Source organism: Anguilla rostrata, chromosome 7 (genome assembly GCF_018555375.3).
Source record: "Anguilla rostrata isolate EN2019 chromosome 7, ASM1855537v3, whole genome shotgun sequence".
Lineage (NCBI taxonomy): Eukaryota > Metazoa > Chordata > Actinopteri > Anguilliformes > Anguillidae > Anguilla > Anguilla rostrata.
The window spans coordinates 43,266,114-43,286,978 of NC_057939.1; the positions used below are offsets into that span (position 1 = coordinate 43,266,114).

At 43.2% G+C, this 20,865-nt stretch overlaps 1 protein-coding gene and 1 long non-coding RNA gene across 2 annotated transcripts in view; one reads left to right on the forward strand and one right to left on the reverse strand.

Annotated features, from left to right (window-relative positions):
- Nucleotides 1-11,823: 11,823 nt before the first annotated feature.
- LOC135258621 (uncharacterized) lies at nucleotides 11,824-13,857 on the reverse strand. The gene is made up of 2 exons (XR_010331043.1): nucleotides 13,479-13,857; nucleotides 11,824-11,986 (listed from the first exon to the last, which is right to left on the reverse strand). It is a non-coding gene; the product is annotated as an uncharacterized LOC135258621 (long non-coding RNA).
- Nucleotides 13,858-15,136: 1,279 nt separating this feature from the next.
- The window catches only part of tmtc2b (transmembrane O-mannosyltransferase targeting cadherins 2b), a 65,227-nt gene continuing 59,498 nt past the window's right edge, over nucleotides 15,137-20,865 (forward strand). Inside the window, exon 1 of the mRNA XM_064344500.1 lies at nucleotides 15,137-15,673. Coding sequence (XP_064200570.1) covers nucleotides 15,591-15,673 — 83 coding nt within the window. The 5' untranslated portion in view covers nucleotides 15,137-15,590. The remainder of the gene's footprint in view (nucleotides 15,674-20,865) is intronic.

The window sequence follows — 20,865 nt, forward strand, 5'->3', positions numbered from 1 at the left end:
AAGAATATATATCATAAGTACAGCTCAATGTTTATGTTTCTGGGAGTGAAACAAGACAATATGGAAGATTTCATCACCTTTACAACTATGGAACTGCTGTTGTATATGCACTCGTTATGACTTATTGTGATACTTGAGTAATTACAGTAAGCTACTTGATTGCTTTATTAATTGCTCTCAGTGTTTTTGTTGCTCTTGCTTTGTTAGGTCTGACTTTCCTGAGTTCCATCAGGGTCCAGAACACCAATATTGTTCTTCAGATAAGATGTTTTGCTATGGTTGTTCAGCAGTCAGTGTAATTCTGTACAGCACATGACATCACTTCCTGCTGAGAGGGGTTCAGTCTGTCTCCCAACATATCCCAACTTTCCAATATGGCTGCCAAACTCCCCTGTCAGACCATCAGACCAGGAACTGCTGGCTGCCGTCAAGGGAATACATCACATATGGATTTTCAAACGTTTATAACTGGAGTAAATCCAGTATTAAACAAAGAAGTGAAATGAACAGAGTATCAAAACACCTGCCTTTTGTACTTTATATTTATTATCTGGTAAAACATTGTAATAGCAGATTTTGTGTCAAAGCAAGCCAGGCTATCATGAGAAACTGATACTCCAGACTGACAGAGACAGCTGAGTTTCCACATTCCTGCATCATGCTGATCATCCCCCAGAAGCTTACCTCACTTTTAGAGTTTTATATTTTTATTTGATCCCACCTGATATTTAAGAGTTGTATCCGGTTACAGAAACTACTGCTTTACTCTTGGTCCAGTTCAGGAAATATCTGTCTGCCATTTTGAATAACTCAACAGTGAAAAATCACAACAGGGTGGTGCAGCAATGTAAAGCTATAAATTTTTTACTTAAAGAAGCAAAAAAAAAAAAAAAAAACCGAACACACAGTAATACAATGAAAGCTTTGGATCAGCGATCACTGTAGAGATGAAGGGCTTTTTTTAAAGCTCCTCCTCCTGCTCACTCTGCCAGGCTCAGTACAGTAATCAGGGTTTTTGCACATTCTTGTGTTCAGGGCCCCCACCTCTAATGAGGCTCTGAGATTAGCAGACCGCTGGTGAGAAGGCGTAGATGAATGTCTGCCTTCACGCTTCACAAACACGCCGGTGTTTTCATACTGAATCTGAAGGGAGCGATACAGCCGTGCGAGTGAATCGCTCCCGCTGCCAAGAGAAGCTTGTTAATCTACCCCCAATATTTATGATAGATAGTCTCTCTCCACCGTTGCCGTTCTCTGCCCGAATGGCCTCGCGTTGAATGAAGCCGTCCGACCTGAACAGCACGCATCGCCTGAGCTCACACAAGAATCCACCAGAGAAATGTTTTTTCCTGTTGGTCAGAGTTTATGAGGTTGGTTAAACACACCCTTCTCCCCTGGTACACAAACTGGGATTTAATTCAAGAGTAACCCATAATCCTATCTGATAAAAGGTCTAAAATCACCCATAATCTTGTCTGATACTAGGTCTAAAATCACCTGTAATCTTGTCTGATACAGGGTTAGGTGATACTAAAACTCACACAGCACATCTGTGTGAGACTGTAGAGGAAACTCTTCTTGTGTTCCCAGTAGAGCCAATGGGAAGGATGGATTAAACCTAAAATAGGTATCTTGAGCTCCTGTCAATATCTTGAGCCCCCCTCTAACCTTATAGATATCCTCAATAAATGTACCATTTAAAAGTGCCTCAATGTTTTCCTCCCTGTGTGGTTTCAACACTGTCTTTCATCAGCAGGTCATCTGAGGAAAAGTACTGAGGGTCAAAGGTCAATATTAAAACTACGAGCTTTGAAGTTATGATTTCCTATTGGGACAATACAGTACCAGCCTGACCTCCACCCCGATCCTTACCTCCCTAGACACCCCACCCTAAAGACTGTATGAATGGGCGTGCTCATTTACGGATGGTATCCTCCTGGCCTGGGAAGTGCATGACATCACCACTGGTCGCCGATGCATTACAGTGGGCGAGTTTGCAACCTCCCGCTGGGAGGACTCGATTTAAATCAAGTGAAAACTCCACCCAACTGCTATGTCACCTGCTGATTGGAAGCCTCTAACTGAGTGCACCCAATGACAGAACGAGTTGTGCTGAGAGGAGGAGCCTCAGTGTTGTCTGTTAATATGTAGCCCCTCCTGCTGCAGATGACTCAGCATTGCTGGCGTCTGCTCTGAAGCACACAGATAAACAAACTTTTCTGTCTTTTCTTTTCAGTTTCCTGCAACACAGAGCCAAGTTAATTTGCTGCCATTGTGTCTGCTGGATTGTTTCTGTGTTTGCAGATTAACTCAATTTATTTTGGTTGTATAATATGACGACTATGTAAACAACTTAGAAGAAGTATATGAGAAAGATTTAAAAATCCCTCCTGCTCAATGGAAAGCAGTGTATTATTGGGTTTTTTGCATTTGAGTACAACCTCTTTTGAAGGTTATACTGCATTATGGGAAATGAAGTTCACTTGGTCATGAGACTATGCTGTCAGTGTTACATTTTTTTTATCAGCTTTCAAAAGTTAACAGATGTTCAGTTTACAAACAGTAAATCACAGGTCACTCTGATAATTTGGGAATTTTCCTTTTAGATCACCCAGATCACCATAAATTACACCCTGAGGACAAAGCACGAAAGCTTCATTCTCTAGAGAAGAGTTTAAAAGTAATTCCCAGGATGCAAATGTCACAAAATGTTTAATGTTTCGATGGAGATGCATGCAGTGCATGCATTTCCCACAGTTGTCACTTTTAAAACAAAACCTTGAAAGGGAAAAATATTTCAACCAAGAAACAGGTGAGCAGGATTAAGAGTAGTTTGTTGTAGTGAATGGAGTGGCTGTTTTCCCAGATGATGCAAAGTTCTATGGCAGAGAACAGGGCTGCAGCGTGTAATTTAGACTCAGTAATAAAAGGTTGGGCAGAGGGTGTTGACCATAAGTTTCTCTTCCTCACCTCACATCAGTGATGCTTGAACTCTGATCTCTGAATGTGACTCAACCAAAATATCCCACAGAAATAAAGGATGTCCTTTTCTAGGAGGACCTGGGGAAAAGGCCAGGTATTAAATTTAAGTGCATCATCTTAGCGGGGCTGTTAAAGGGACGAGTCATCCCTGGTCCAGGGCACTGAACATTATTGTCAGTAACACTGCCAGCTGAGCATTTGCTGTCACCTGAAATCAGGTGTCATTCATGCCTGTGTTTGTTCATCCCAAGCCGAGAGGAGTTTGTCCTGAACCAGGAAATGCACAGTTCTCAGATCAGCCTGAACCAGGGAATGCACTGCTCTTAGATCAGCCTGAACCAGAGAATGCACTGCTCTCGGGATCAGCTTGAACCAGGGAATGCACTGCTCTCAGGATCGGCCTGAACCAGGGAATGCACTGTTCTTAGATCAGCCTGAACCAGAGAATGCACTGCTCTCAGATCAGCCTGAACCAGGGAACGCATGTGTGTTTGTTCCTTCATCCTTTCAGAGATCAGTTTTCATCAGCTAGGTAATGAAACCATTAAACCACTGATCCTGATCCATTGCCTGCAGGATCCATATTCTGAACAATGAAACCACTGAAGCCAAAGTACTATGGCAGTGGCTGTTCTGTACTGCAATGCAGCACCGGAAACTCCTCTAACCAACCTAGACTTCCTGTAGGTAAGTAAGAGAGAGGATGGAAGGAATGCGAGAGCTGGTCATCACCAGGGAGGAGCTGGCCAATCACAGCTGGTGTTCATTATGCATTTTGTTATTCCTAAAAACAAAAGTTGGAGGCGGAAGGAGGGGTACAGAATACTATGTTTTTAAGCACAATAGCCTACAGTGCACACTAAACATCTCAATACACTGGAAGCTGTTATATAGAGATGTTAGGATATACAGCTGAATTGTATACAATTAAGGCAATTATATGGAATCAGTCCTGTGCAGTCTGGCTCCGTGTTTATTTTAAGGGACTGACGTTGTTATGGCTGACCATAAGAATGTGGAAGGATGAGGCTGCGTGCGGTTTCAAACTCGGCTCTTATGTTTACACATTTCAGAGCACAAACAAGGGCATACTTCAACAGCCTTTGATTTAACTGCATATGCTTTAACTGTGTGTGCCTTGACTGCATATTCTTTAACTGCATATGCCTTGGATGGATTAACAGGAGTCCCACTAACCAACCCATTACTGTGTGTATCCTGTAGGATGTAAAATAGTCACTGGCTCTCCTGTAGTACTGTGCGTTCTATACGGTGTAAAATGTCACTGGCTCTCCTGTAGTACTGTGTGGCCTGTAGAGTGTAAAATAGTCACTGGCATTCCTACAGTATTATGTGTGACTTGCAGGGTGTAAAATAGCCATTTACTCTCCTGTGGTATTGTGTGTGGCCTATAGGGTGTAAAATAGTCACTGGCTCTCCTGTAGTACTGTGTGGCCTATAGGGTATAAAAGAGTCACTGGCTCTCCTGCAGTACTGTGTGTGGCCTGTAAAATGTTACTGGTTACAGGTGAGTGAATTGGAGGAGTGACCGTGCTTCAGCCAAGTGGGTGGCACAGCCGGAACCTGGGATGGGTAATTGGTGGTTCCAAACTGGAGAGAAAAATAAAAGGAGGAAGAAAATGTCATTAAAGAAAGAGAAACGTAGCAGCAATCAGATCTGTGGGACCACACAGGAGGAGCTGCTGATGGCCCTGAAGGCAGGGCTGACACAGGTTGGGCTAATTGCAGACAGGGCTAATGCGGGCACGGCTAACACAGATAGTGCTAATGCAGACAGTGCTAATGCAGGCATGGCTAACGCAGTTAGTGCTAATGCAGACAGGGCTAATGCAGGCACGGCTAACACAGATAGTGCTAATGCAGACAGGGCTAATGCGGACAGGGCTGACACCGCTTGGGCTAATGCAGGCAGGGCTAACGCACGCATGGCTAACACAGACATGCCTAATGCAGGCAGGGCTAATGGGGCTAATGCAGAAGGGCTAAGGCAGACAGGCCTACGGTGCAGGTGGCAGGATTCTGGCATTTCCTATTGGGTTTCGATGCTCCAGTCAATCAGATATTCTCCGCTGAGAATTATTTTAACATTTTATTTTACTTTCAATTATTTGTGTAATAACCGGACACAATACCTGAACACATGTAACACACTTCAGGAAAACAGCCCAGTCCCGCAGCAGGCCACAGAATCAGCGCAATAGAGCGTTAATGTTAAAATACATGTTGAGCATTGCAGTCAGCCCAGCGATCACATAAGATAATCCACCATCCATGCTACCAGCATAGCCAATAGGAATATTGATTTTAAATCATAATAATGGATGAGCTGCTTAACCATCGCTGCTCTTCCACAATAGCGTTCAAGTACGTGCGAGCTGGGGAGCCGGCTTGTCTATCCAGAAATTCTGAGTGTTAATCACATACTCAGATCATCACGGAAATACTGTAATAGTTGGAAAACAGGCTGTAGTTCCTGGCAGACATGAGCTCCAAACTTCACAGGACATAAATCTCCAGTTATAATCCTTTACTTGGGGGGTGGGGGGGGAGGGAGGTGGGTGAGGGGGAGGGAAGAGTCTCTCCGCTCTGTGGAGGGATGTGTAAATCTACGGCTTGTTATTCCAGATGTTTCTCCCAAAGCCAGAGTGTGAGTAGAGAAACACGCAGTGCGCTATCTATCACGATCCGCCCTGTTGGCTTTTTTTGTCACAGTGAGCGCCGACAGGGTCATTTACTGTCCCCTGTCCCAAACACAGGTGGGGTCTCCCCCCACCCCTTTATGAAGTCCCCTGTTGTTTAAAACATTTTTTTCCCTCCCAAACGGGAACGGCTGATTTATTTGTGGATGTGCTCGTATTGTCACGACCGGGTGCCCCCCTCTGTTTCTCTCTCTCAAGCCTGTTCCAACCCTTTATGAGAACAAGGGGAAGTGATTCACTTTAAACTCTTTTATTGGCCTGCTTACTTTCCGACCAAAAAAACAATTTGGGTATTGCACAGTAGCTCGAAAGTTCTAAATTAAAGAGTTGCAATAGTTCCCCGTTGCTAGGCTTATTGTACAAGCATTTGTCGCTGAAAATAAGGAAGAGTTGTTTATAATAGACTATTCATTTTCAAAATGATTTTTGAGATGACTACAAAAGGCAATTGTATCGCGGTGCTAGCGCATGCATTAGACGTGCACCAGTTTCAGGTTTTAGTTTCCCATAGAACCACAGGAAGGAATATCAGAAATGACTGATGAACCAATAACAGGACACATCTCCCAGATCTCCCCCATTACAGTGAGCTCTGAAATGGAAAATGTGCTGACAGGCAGTCATCTTGGCCAAGTTTATTGTCTTTAAAAATGAACTTTTGTCAGACAATACTTCTTGAAGTTTGCACAATAAAATATGGCCTAGTTCAAAATGTGTTACGGTTCATCGCTGAGATTTGTATTCAAGTAATAAAACAGCACAGGGGGAACATTTGTTTGGTGCTGGGCTTGGCTCGAATATGACGACATCCTGGAGGTTTTAACTGTTACACAAGTCTTCTGCGGGGCCAAACGAATGCTGAACCTCATTTATTACTCCACGAAAAGGCATCATATCATAAATATTGACCCGGCCTTGGGGGCAGGACACCTCGTTATGGCCCTCGCCAGGTTTTGAAAGAGAATGGGAGCATTTTTGTTTTTCAAGCCTATGTATCACGTGGTGCAACTGTGTCTTAGCCCTGTTGCAGGTCTTGGCATCACGATTGGGCGGTTGGGGCCGAGGGCTGCAGGCTGCCATTGACTGGATTCAGGTGGTTCGGCAGTGGGCTGGATTCAGGTGGTTCTGGCTCAGCAAAGGTATGAGATGAATTCCTCTGCATCAGGAAGGCTATGAGGAAACAGGAACCGTAAGCACAGACTCCAGGCAAACTCAGGAATGTTGTGACCTCACGCCAATGAAGTCTGATGGGGGTTTCTCAGCAATTCTCATTTAAAATGATTTCATATGAACCCAGAAATACAACACTCTTTGCACCGATGCACCATTTCATGTGTAAAAAGATGAAATTGTTCCTCAGGAGCAACTGGTTCTTTGCCAAGAGGAAAATCGCACTTCTCACACATGCACACATACACGCACACACAAACAGTGTACACACATGCTCACAGAGTAAACACACACACACACACACACACACGTACAGTACTCAAAGTGCAGACACACAGAAATTCTCAGTTTCAACACATACACACACACACACACACATTCTCACAGGGCAGAAACACATACACGCATACGCACAAATGTTCAGCGTAGACACACACACACACACGTGCGCTCGCGTACGCACACACATACACGCTGGGTTAACTTATAATCAGGAGTGCAGTGTAATCACTGCATGGTGGAATTACAGCCATAGATCACTCTGTGTGATGTCTAGGGACAGCGGTTACATGCACTTATAAGAGCCACAGAAATGTTTTCACATTACATGCCTTTTTGCACAGCTTGGTCTTCATGGCTATTCAGTAAAATAGACATTTAAATGTTTATATTACACATGGCAGCAGCGTAGATGTAGAAATATTGCACATGGGTATATACTGTACTGGGCTGGTGTGCTGTTTGTCAGTTGCAATATATCATATAATATTAAAATCCTTCCAAAATCAATAATAAAATGTTCACTTCAGTCTTTGGTATTCCAGTCTCTGAGTTGGATTTTTGTATTTCCCTTAGATTGTCGCTCAGATTGAGCACTTGATTGAGAAACTATTCTACCTATGTTTTATTATATTTACAAATAATATTGCATTTATTCTTCAAAATAGAGAGAGGGGGGGAAATAAACCATCACTGAGTGATTATGGGAAAAATGATCATGAATATTCTATTCATTCTTCAAAATATTCATGATAATTTTTCCCATAATCACTCAGTAATCACACTTCCCCTCTTTTCTCTATTTTGAAGAATAAATGCAATATTACAGATATAATCTAAAGGAGAGACCACAATCTCAGGGAAATATGACATTTTCACCCCTTCTCTCTCCCTCCCTTCCTCTCTCTCTCCCTCCCCCTCCCTCTCCCTCCCACTCTCTCTCCCTCCTGTCTTGTCATCACAATCCCAGAGCCACATTTGCTTCCAATTTGGCAAAAAAGGGTATTTGTATGGAGTGGTCATGTTGTCATGGAAAGTTTGAGAGTAAAATAGTTTTCCCTGGGATCTTACAGCAGTGGAATTGTAAGTGCACCGCTATGATGTCACAATGTGCGTGGCCTCTCTGTGGCTTTTGTGACCTTCGACTCAAAGTTGAATGGCGGAGATGCATGGCTGAATCCAAGCGTTTGGGCTGAATATGGGCATTTGGGCTGAGCCTGAGCGCTTGGGCTGAATCTGAGTGTTTGGGCTGAGTCTGAGTACTTGGGCTGAATCTGAGTGTTTGGGCTGACTCCAAGCACTTGGGCTGAATATGAGCATTTGGGCTAAATCGAAGTGCTTGGGCTAAATCTGAGTTCTTGGGCTGAGTCTGAGCACTTGGGTTGAATCTGAGTGTTTGGGCTGAGTCTGAGCACTTGAGCTGAATATGAGCATTTGGGCTAAATCGAAGTGCTTGGGCTGAATCTGAGCATTTGGGCTGAGTCTGAGCACTTGGGTTGAATCTGAGCATTTGGGCTGAGTCTGAGCACTTGGGCTGAATCTGTGGAACTGGGCTAAGTCTGAGCGTTTTGGCTGAGCCTGATCTTTGACATGAGTCTGAATGTTTGGGCTGTTTCGCAGTGTTTGGACTGAATATGAGTGTTTGGGCTGACTGCGAGCGCTTGGGCTGAATCTGAGCATTTGGGCTGAGTCTGAGCGCTTGGGCTGAATATGAGCATTTGAGCTGAATTTAAGTGCTTGGGTTAAATCTGAGCATCTGTGCTGAGTCTGAGCATCTGGGCTGAGTCTAAGCATTTGAGCTGAGTCTGAGCATTTGGGCTGAGTCTGAGTTAGTCCAAGGTCTCATGTTAAATGGCTGTTAGATCCATAACGCGGGCTCGGGTCCGGGAGAGAAAGCTGCTGGCCGGGATAATTTTCCAAACCATAAACGCATCGCTCATAAAGCTTCCTGCGAGCCCTCCTGGCTGCGATCTTCAGCACACCTGCCCCCCCCTCCGCAGAGCTCAGTGTTTATGCGCCCGCGTGGGGCACTATCTCTCCCCAGCAGCACGCACGTTCTCCGCGAACGCATTCCTCCCCGACCGTTAAATATCATTGCGCAATGAGCATCGGTTTACGAGCGACGTGATTCTTCCAACGCGAGTTATGTGTCTGAGTCCATGTGAACGCTCACTCCAGCGGCTGAAATGTTTTGGCTCTTTAAAAGCACTCCTGAAGAACCGGGATCATTTTTAAAGTCGCATGTTGTCTATCAGAGACATACAAGTACATGTATGTCCTACAGTATCATGGGCACTGATTGGCCTTTGTCCTGCAGCAACAAGGGCTCTGATTGGCCCCTATAGTCCCTGCCCTGCAGTACATTGGAATCTGATTGCCTCTTTGGGCCCTGTCCTCCAGTAATGGACTCTGATTTGTGCTGTCCTTCTCTGATTTATGCTGGACGGGTGTGAGGGTCAACAGCTTGCCGCTTGTGAGAGCGGGAGTGTGAATAATAAGGCCTGCTGTGATGAAGCTCTGCAAGATGTTTCTGTTCTGTTTTAGGACAGAGATCGTGTCGCGGCGCTTCACCGTGTCACGTGACCTGGTGTGTACCAGCTCTTTCGCGCACACGCCAGCGCCAGCGCCCCGTAAACAACTTCCGCGACTTCCTGATTGCGCGTTCCGTTTGTAAAAAAAAAAAAAGGAAAAGATGCAGGATGCCGTGAGATGGACCGGAGTCGCTCCGATGCCTAAGAATAACTCCTCCCTGGGAACAGCGACTCTTCTCTCCGCACTTCGCTCTCAGGCTCATCAGCGGAGGGGAGGGGCTGGAATCACGTTCCTCTCCACCAGACATCCTCATCCATTCACACGCACTCTTACCTTCTTAAAAAAAAAAAACGGTCCGCTTCAGCTGCCAAAAACTGACAGCATTTTTGGCCTTCTTCCAAGTGCAAACGCTGAGTTAATGTCCAAAAATACATTTATTATTATTATTTGTTTTTAATAGAACGTTTTTTTATATACAGAACTTCTATCTGTTCATTACTTGCATAATGTAATAGATTAATCCTCCTTTTGATCAATGAATGTTTCATTTTATATGAAAAACAGAAAATGGCTTTCTGTTTTGTTTTAGCTGTGTTGTTTAGGGACTTCTTTTCATTCTAAATTGTATAGTGATGTGTAGAGATAGAAAGGTTTAAAAAAGAAAGTGCACGTTTGGAAAATGAATGGTTCTGCACCAGGACCTTAAAGGCACGCGTACTGTAAGCATGGCTTCTCCAAAAGCAATGTGGAGCTGATCATGGCTGCTTCAGGCTAAAATATACATTATAAATTACTACCGGAAATTTAAATGGCACACACCTCATGTTAAACACCCTCATAAGATTAATTTAGCCGCTTCATAACTTATGCATTGCTCATAATCCTAATCGTACATTAAATATGTCCTTAAGCTGTTACATTTATGTTGTGAGTATTTTCATTATTTTGAATAATTTGTTGAATAGTGTGCATTTGAATTCTGTTGAGGAAGGCCTATATACAAGTGATACACACCGGTACTACACATAGGTACTGCACACAGATACCCAGTACCAATGTACTACAGGTACCATCCAAAGATACCCTGCGCACACGTAATACACACAGGTACCCAGCACATAGGTACTACACAGGTACTGATTGTTACAATAGCAGTAACATGGTCAGAACATAAGGATCCTGATCTGCTTGGCTCTGAATTTCACTGTAGCTCTCCAGGTCGCTGTTGTCTTGTCTGTGTTGGTGGGTTCTATGGTGGCAGCAGGAGGATGGTGAGCCAAGGAGTGGAGTTAGCCATGCTGCTCCGTGCCAACCATGTGCCATACCAGCCATGTCCTGTACCAACCATGCGCCATGCCAACCATGCCCCGTGCCAACCAGGCACCCACCCCCTGCAGACTTCCTCCCACAAACCCCCACTCCTCTAGGTTTGGAAGAACAAGATGGAAATGTGGTTCCAAACACAAACTGACCTTTAGATGCATCTACAAATAAACAAATCACAGACTGGCTCCAGCTCCTCGCAGAACTACATCACTTCCTGTCAGACCGTGGAAAAATATGTTGATTTGTTTTTGCCTGTTTAAAGAATCTCTAAGAGTGTTTGCTGCAAGGTCTTTCATTAAAGAGTTTAACCTCTCCCTCTGCAAACAGTGAGGAATGGATTGATATATGATTACTGCTCGCATCTGTTGTACTGTGATTAATGCACCAGGGTCTGTAAACTGTGTTTGCACACAAAAGCGGTTTAAACTCTGTCATAACAAAACAAGTGTTTTTGCAAATACAGATGAAAGATCTCCAGTTATAAATACATGCTCACATCATGGAAAAGCTAAACTGAAAGAGATGTCGATGAGTCAGGGGCTAAAATAGTCCAAGCAATTAAACATAATGTTTACTGTTTGCATGTATATCGATTTGAAAACAAACACTTTTAACACTGTGTCATGCTATACCATCATACATTGTGCTGGACTGTTTTACCGTGTAGCTCCTGACCTCCCCTGACTTACACAGGTGTCTGTAGGAGCAGGTAACAAAGGGGGAAGTGGAAATTCATCTGCATCGTGGCCAGGTAGCACACTCAGAGAGAGAGAGATCACTGAGAGATTAGGGGTCATAAATAAACGATCATAAATATTTTCAACAGGCAGAGATTTACTTTAAGGAGACTGAGGTTGCTGAGTTTGTGTGCGTGTGCAGAACCGGAGATGAGGAGGCTGTTTATCCGTGACTTATCCAAGCCAGGCTGGTGGATCTGCCGGATGTAATATCTCAGGAATCCATTGAACTGCCTGGCCCTGAGGGCAGGAGGGAGAGGACAGAGGAAAAATAACAGAATTACTTTTTGTTGATGAGCAGGGGACACAGGGTAGGATTTGGAGCCCGGCGAGAGCTGAAATCAGATGCTTGGAACGTTAGGAATGACTCTCATTTTAAACTAATACTATCAACCCCTCTTTCACAGACTTCCAACCAGTCACCAAAGATGAGCTGATTGGCTGTATCACAGCCTTGCAGCCAATCAGCTAATCTTTCCCAAACAATCCAGCTACACAGCTCATCTTCAACTGTAGACCCTCACCTGGGTTTCACTCAACATCCAAGGCTACCTGCGATGCAGATTTAAAACAGGATTCACCTGGTCTTCATTTTAATTTTAATGTCACCTTAAGGTTTTATGTTTTGGAGTTTGTGTGGTTTTCAGCAGTCTGTCTGCATTGACTGGCTAGGTTTTTTAACCACTGCAGATGGACAGGATGAACATCACTGTCTCCAGCTGTATATCACCTGATGGGCAGTATTCCAGGTCAGGCAGGAATACTGTGGAGTGACTGATGGGTGCTGGGTAACACTGGAGCATTATCTGTCTGTGATTATGCAGGCATCTCACCGCTATTGGTCAGATTCTTGCAACAGGAGACTTCCTCCATCGTCTTCCAAAGCACAATGCCAGACACAGCATGACAAATATTTAAGGGTGGACCCTGTTATATGTCATCTTTGTCCAAAAAAATGAGTTATACAAATGATATATAATGTTTTGGGTTCTGCATGAGAGATGTGACTGTTTTATTTATATCTCTTTTTCCACATTGTTGTACCTCCAATATGTTGACTATTAATGAATCAAATAAAATACTGAGGTGGGGAAATGTGTACTGAACATTCCGGAATAGAAGAGCTGGTCTTCAGCAGGGAGCAGTGTGGAACGTCTGGCTTGGAAAGAGCACTTCTCATTGGTTGTGGGAGTGATTGTTATGTTTCATAATTGATTGGAAGCGCAGTCATAACCTAAAACTCGGTAAATGCAGCCAAACCTCAAATAAGTGAAAAGGATGGCTGTGCTGTATGCAGTTTGATCATTACAGAAATTTTAGTGTTAGATTTTCATAAAACTTTCATGCTGCTAAACACTCCTCATTTTATTAAATGGGAAAATGTAATTAATTTAAACTGTATGAATATTTATTGCATTTTCAAAACTATTTTTGCAAAGGTTTTCCCCCAAAAAAGAAGGAATTAGAATATGAACCGGTTTTTAAAAAATAGTAAATATTTGATTGAAATCATTTGGGAAACTGAGATACCTACATACCAGCATTACTCTGTGACATGCTCACTGCAAAACACACACTAACATAATAATGTAATCTGGAATCTGTGCTAACTGAGCCTCGCACAGGTCCACATATTCCTCAGTATTTGCACACACATCTCCTTCAGTGAGCCGACTGCCTGCAGTCCGGGTCAGTCGTCTGATGAGTTTAATTCATTCCTGCAATGCGTTACCTCATGGCGGGCTGCAGCTCAGTGAATGGACACATTGATGTGTTCCTGGGTAAAGCAGGTCTTTCTATTCAAGCAGAACTGCATCAATATGCACTGGACCCGGCTACGGCCTTTGTTTCTGCGCTAACAGAAGAGCTCCGAAATCCAGTCTTTTCTTCTCTCCAGTTCCCTCCAACGCACACGGAAAAATCCTTATAGGGACCGAGGAGAGGCAGCTCAACTCCTAATACCGGAGCGGTTTTGCTTTAAAAACGAACATTCGGCACACATGATGCAATTTTAAACATGTTGGAGTAAACGGCTTCCTGCAGCAGGGAGTATGTGCTCTCCGCGCAAGTTGTTTGCACACGGTGAGAGCCCTCTGCTGACCGGTTTTAGATTGCACGGCTCCCTGCCTTATGACCGGAAGTTTGGTACAGCATCACTCAGATGAAGTAAAGCTGCCTGCGGTACTTTTCAGAAACATTGATTAATGCTTTTATAAATGTAACCATGCTAAAAAAATCAACCATAGGAAAGCCCAGTTATGTAGAAACTGGGTGAGGATTATCTTTCTGTCGACATTTTATGGAAGTAGTTTTTTATTTATTGTGCAGGCAGTGATAAACAGTAATAATCAAGCATAACTCTTTCAGATGAGTTTTCACTGGTCACATTATATTTTCTTGTCATTTCTCCAGCATAATTTGACCATGTTAGTTCTACTGAACTAAAAATGAAAGTTTATTACACTTCAGATGGACTGTTTTTACACCCATGTGACATATTTTGTTACTATCTCTTAAACACAGGCTTTTAAAGTCTACCCAACAACAACAACAACAACAACAACAATAATAATAATAGTATCCCCAAATCAGGCTCCATTCACTCTTATTGTGCAATTTAAACTTTAAAAATACAGAAAAGAACAGATTTCATAAGAGTTAGACCCTGACAGGTGCCTCTTGGTTTATGAATGAACAGGCACACAGCAGAACGGATCATGCATGTCAACACCTACAATAAACTCAGTTTACAGAAAAGGAAACCTTTCTGGTCTGCATGTCACCACTGCAGTGGTTATGCACTGTAAAATATGAGACTACCAATTTGCATCATTAATATTATCAGTACTATCAATAGTGCGACTGGAAAATCACATTAGAATTTTAAATGATAATGAAACATGCCTCACTAATTTATTTTTACTGTGTTTTAAATGTATAAACAATGTATAATGTAAATGTAATCTGCTACAAACTAGAATATTTCAAAAGAAAAGGTGCTGAAAAGCTGCCACAGGGATTAGCCAATTGTGCAAATTGCCACAGGGTTGTGTTGAGGATACTAATGGATCACTGTTGGCCTATTTTCTCTAATGCACATCGCACTCAAGAGGATTAGGGTCGGATTAGCGCGCAGTTGTGCTAAATTCACGGCCGTAGAGCACCAAATAATATTCAGTAAAAGAACACGCTTTTCCGTTTTCAGTAAACTACACCGCGATTCCCCATGATTGTCGTGATTGCTAGGATCCAGCGCCCTCGTAATATGCGCGCGGAAATCTACCGGGAATTCTAAATATTCCAACTTTAATTAAATAGCTACGCCTATAGGTTAACATGTTGCTAGCAATATTCCGCATTAAGGTGTTTTTAGCGGATTTGCAGGTCACGTTTAAAGGAATACGAAAAAACAGCTAAACACACACCGCTCCCGGGATATGGAATGATATCTTGCCGTTTGCACAATGCATCAACACACGGCGCTGGAGGAGTCGTGCGCATGCGCGTAGACGACTTTACCACATGCGGCTCAATCAGTCGTTTATTCAGTGACCAGAATTCATCAGCTGGGCACAGGGAGCGGAGCCGTCCAAATGCGCTCAGCCGCACTGTAAATACTGCTCATTTTGTCTTCTTCTTCGGATCACCGTTGACCTCTACAAACTCAAAATGGGTTAGGGAGAGAATGTCTGGATTGTTCGCTCTCTCCACTTTGCGAGGATGGGGAGTCGGAATTTCAGTTTTTGCAGAGGCACCTTGACAAAGAAGAAAGAAAATAGGGGCAACTGATTTGTCTCCCCTGTTCTTCCATTTTCTTTCTTTATTTTTTTCCTTTTTTTGAGAAATGATTGCAGAGTTGGTGTGTAGTGCCGTGGCTCTGGTCCTCTATCTGAACACCCTGGGCGCTGATTTCTGCTACGATGACAGGTACAGAAATCGCTATTCCACCTGTCTCTTAACTTCTCATATTTCACTATATTAACTGCTCTACGACGATGCGTTTTACCGGCGTGAATAATTTAGATATAGCCTATGGTACATGCATTGGAAAATACCAAAATGTCGATATGTTACCGGTTGGCTCGGGATTTTCTCCCCGGTCTGAATTCGGTACAGCTGTGGGCCATTCTGCCAGTAAACACGGCGTCCTGCTGAAGTTTGACACGTGAAAACGCAAGAGCTTGCCGATATCATTATTCAATGTGTATCCGTTTAAAATAAATGCAGAAATGGCTATCTAAAGTGACTGCATGATAGCAGTAGCCACGGGAGGCGGACCTCTGGTTTATCAACACATAACAAGAATGTTTTATACAGTGATAAGCCTTCACTCAAACGTGATGTGACCTTATTGCCACAAACGTGTTTTTCTTCATGTTAATTTACACAACAACAGTAACAACCGGACAGATTAAAGACGTGGTAAATATAGGTTAGTTATAAAAGGTCGGTAAAGTTCTTGTCCGAGAAACTGTCAAATATGAATCCGCAACACGTGAAATTCAGTGTTCGCGCTCCGCAGTTGTAACCTACGATAAAGCACTGCTTTTAACTCCATTAAATTAGAAAGCGTGTATCAGGACGCCGCTTTCCGGGGAATTCATATCGCAATTTGAGATGCATTCTTTCAGGCGGGCAACACAGCAGGTATCGCTGAACTTACCAACACGGTGTTTTCCATTCTTCACTGGGAAGTAGTGAATATCCAATAACTTAATATGCATTTAGTGGGTTTCCATTAGTTTTACATCGCGGAGAAAATGCATGTTTATCTCGGTTATGGCCCCATGTTCAATGGAAACTGCAGCTTATGATACCCGGACTATCAAGGTTTTATGTTCCCTAGTTTACAAGCATAACTAGTCACTTTAAAATGTAGGCTGATGTTCTGTCGCTCTGAATAAGAGCGCCTGCTGTAAGTGCTTAAAATTAAAAATGTAAAATGATTTTTTTAAATTATTAACGGCTCTGAATCTTTTGTCATTGTCTAAATTATTTTTTATATAACAAATTGAAATGAAAATTCTCAAAAATAACACACACACACACACAAAACTCAAATCGATGTGCACGTAGGCCAGCTATTTCGTGCTTCAGGAAGGAATTAAACAAATATGTACAATACAAGTAATGTGCAGTACGTTGCTGTGGCTCCCACATAGCCTGAACGTATAAAATATAATCTGATTTGAGGATAGACCATTGCTGTAAGTGTGTCCTGCTCAGGTTGGTTAATGTGGAAAGATAACTGATTCGTTTACACAGCGTGCCGTGGCGTGCTGATAATGCTCCGTGCTTGTAAAAAGATAAACTTGTTTGGGTGAGAGACTGCTGTGGATTCGCTCAGTCAGCTCAGTAGGACAGGGGGTCCTCCAAACTGGTTTTGGGTATTCTAAGGCAGTTCCCAGGGGCCCAGGGCTATATGGATATTAATATATTCAATTTAATAGTACTTTCATCACATGTACATATTTTACAGATGAAATGTTTTTATGGGTAAATTATACCTTTCTGGTTTGCAGATATTAATATTACCCTCACTGTAATTATTACGTTTTTATATTGCACTAAGTAGCTATATATAATTTTTGCAATTTAGACATGCTTCCATAATGCCAGTGCATTGACTAACCTGTGCTTTTGCAGTCTGCAGTAGAGAGTTGGGTTTAGTTGGATTTTACTGTAAGGAATCATTTTTTGTACGATGTAAGTGTGATTCTTTGTCAGATGCGGTGGGCCGTGGGGGTACAGTCTTCATCCACCACGTTGCCATTTTTAAGGGAACTTTTTATATCATTGTATTTATTTTTTGTTTAGTCACCCCTTTGGGTGGACTAGCGGACAGCTGCAAGTGAATTATACATTCAGTACAACCTTATGAAGGAATTAAATTGTATTTCTGTATAAGCGTACACGTTATTAATATGGACTAAATAATTAGAAGTCAATTATTTAAATTCTTTTCAAACATTTATTTTAATGGAGCCTTATAATAACAACTTAATACACTGCATTTGTGCTGAATGTGATTATCTGTAATATTTTAATTCATATTATGAATGTTGAGCAGACACATAAAAATTAAGACTGATCAAAATCTGTAGATTAAAAAAAAAAAAAAGTATGTTCAGTATTTGCTTCGGTTCATTGGCTGTTGGTAGCACTTTAGCGTCTTGATACATTCCTGCAGTTCCTCTGGGACAGAACAGCAAGCTGGACAACAGACGTGAGTCTTTAGTGATGTCACAGTGTTCTCACCTGCTTCGTTTGAGACGAGGAAGTCCAGGTGCGACGGGACTGGAAACGGTGTTCAGACAGGAATCGTGTCATGTGTCCGAGTGGGAACTGCTCCTAAATCAAACCCTTTTGCTACTGATCTAACACCCCGGGGCCAATCAGATGTGAGCCAGGAGTGAACATAATTTTTAACAGAGTCGTATGAGGTGTCCTACGCAAGTGCATTATTCTTAAAAAATGTAAATTTAATTTTGAAGTTCTGCCGATGTAAACGCTCTCGCATGGATTGCATCTTGATTTGATTTTTGGAAGATGGAAATTAGGGAGCCGTTTTATTTTTGTGACACATTTTGCATCTCCTGGCTTTGGAAAAACAGTAATTAAATATGAAAACAGTGATTAAATATGAAAATGTTTTGCTCCTAATTAAATATGCTGATCTGAATTTCGAATATTAAGCAATGCGTGAAACGCCAGATGTGTGTCGGTAGTGTGTAGGCTACATATTTTTATTCTTCTGGGGTTTTGCAGAAGCGTGTGAGCGGTTGTCATGGTTACCTGTAAGCCTTTGTACTTTACCAAATAACAGTGGTGTTGCATCTACAGTCGTAAACAGATCCGAGCGTATGCTAACGCTGACCTCATACTGGCTGCTTTTCACTTCTTTTTTTGAAGAGTGTTCTAGATTTGACGGAGTTTCAACACTCCCACTCACACAATTTCATCTCATCATAAGTGTGTATTTTTATACTCTGTTCTTGTTGCTGGAAAAATGGCCTTCTGAGCATCTGTAGTCAGTGATGCTATTTTTAAGAGCCATGTTTGGCTACGTGCGTGGTGCATATGTAGCAATGTCGGCATGTTCGTATGAGTTATAAACACGACACTTTATTCAATATTCAGACTGGAGTCCTCAACAAGGTTGAGACTGGTGAAATGATCTCATTGGTGGACGGAAGTGTCCGTCTCCGCACACAGCTGTGTGTCCCCCTGCTAGGCCACTCTCACTACACATACACCCTTCACTCAGAAGATGAGATTAGTAGAAAAAGTGAGCATTGAACAGGAAATGATACAGCTGTAAGTCTTTGGGCACTGTAAAACACATTTTAATGCATTTCACGGCAAAGAAAAATGCATTTGTTAGGCTATATAACAACCAGCCACAGAGGAGTTATGAGTCCTCCGATTTTATCCTTTATAAGTCAAGATGGCCGATGAACTCTTGACCTTTTGTGACACCTACAGAATTCTCATAACCTGGGGGTTCCAAAGTCGCCCCCAGCCCTCCCACACTGTTCCTTCGACAGACAGGGCAGGCAAGAGGGATCAGACATCAGGAAGGATGCATGACACCTTCATATGAAAAAATTGTATTCACATGTGTGTGAAATTTACATGTATGCAAATAAATAATTTATAATTGGACGAAATCAGTAATGCGCGATACTGCGGCACGTTTGCCAGCGGGAAAAAAAAAATTGTGCGAAGGCGGGCGCCCGAGCAAACAAACCCTGCGGAGATTGGCGTATTGATTTCTGCTGTGTTTGAGAGGCGGGTTTCGAAGTTCTCAGGGGAAGGACCGGGTGGTGCGGGTTAACCCCCGTTAATGATTACAGATGAACAGCAGCCGGCGTGAGAAGGGTCCGGCCTCAACCAGACTTCCGCCCGAGTAAAAGAAACCTCGTTACTGAGCGTCTGAGTAAACGGAACCCCGTTACGGCGTGTCTCAGTAAAAAAAATGAGACAAGTCATTGTGTGTTTGAGTAAAATAAACCACAGTACTTTGTGTGTCTGAGTAAAGTGAACCGTGCTGGATCAGACGCGGCTTGTTACTGCTACAGGAAGTGGCTCAGGGCTATTTTACTGCCTTAACAGGTGTGTGAGGCTGCGACCTGGATACGGCCTGGCACGGTGTGAGCTACACGCACCGGCAGCGTTGCTGATAGGTTAACAACGCTGTCATCGCTGCGCTTACAGCTTGTAAAGGGACTAAACTTAAGCCTAACCCTGCTGCAGTGGGTCGCCACGCTTTACTGTAGCCTGGCTGGCATACCTGAGCAGATAAAGTTTGAGTTTGAACAAGAGGAGTGTGACACACGCTACTGTAAATAACTGAACGGGACCGCGTTTGTACAGAGCTGTGTTTGGCTGACTGAGGGAAGGGCAGTGCCGCGGTCTGTGTTCCGTGTTAATCGAGGCAGAGCGGCACGCCTGTACGTCTCTCACCAACGCAAACGTGCATTTCTGCTTCTCCTTCGGTGGGACGGACGCCAGCTTTGGCGAACCCTTGCGGAACAGCTAGCGGTCCAGGCCGGCGTGATAAAATGGTGGCTGGATCGAGGCAGTTGGACTCGGCCTGCGGGTAGGATGCTGTTACCAAGGTCGGCGACAGAGCCGCTCTGCCACATCTGCCCTGGCAGAAGAGAGTTCTGCTGTCTGCCAGCCAAGCTGCCAGGGCTGGAGACGTGCCAGGCATTCTGTCACCCTGTCTGTGTGAAATCGGTGCCAAAACCTGCGGCATCACACCGCAGTCTCGCAATTCTGTCACTTCAGAGTGCTACAGCTCATTGACATTGCGCTCTGAACATTCATTACTGCAGCAGTTTTCTCTCAGCGGACAACCTTATTCACAGCAACTGACAGTTTATTTACACGTTTACCGTATTTTTATAGGTAATTTGCAGTCGTGTTTTTACTGAAGCTTTCAAGTTAAGTAGCTTTTGATAAAGGGTTCAATGACAGTATCCCGTTTGGGATTTGAACCTGTAATCCCTTATACACTACACTACACTTCTGCCCAAATGCTTCTTATTAATGTATGTCACAGCTTGGTGGTATTATGGTCCTTTATTTTGGACTCACCACAGAGGTACAGCTCA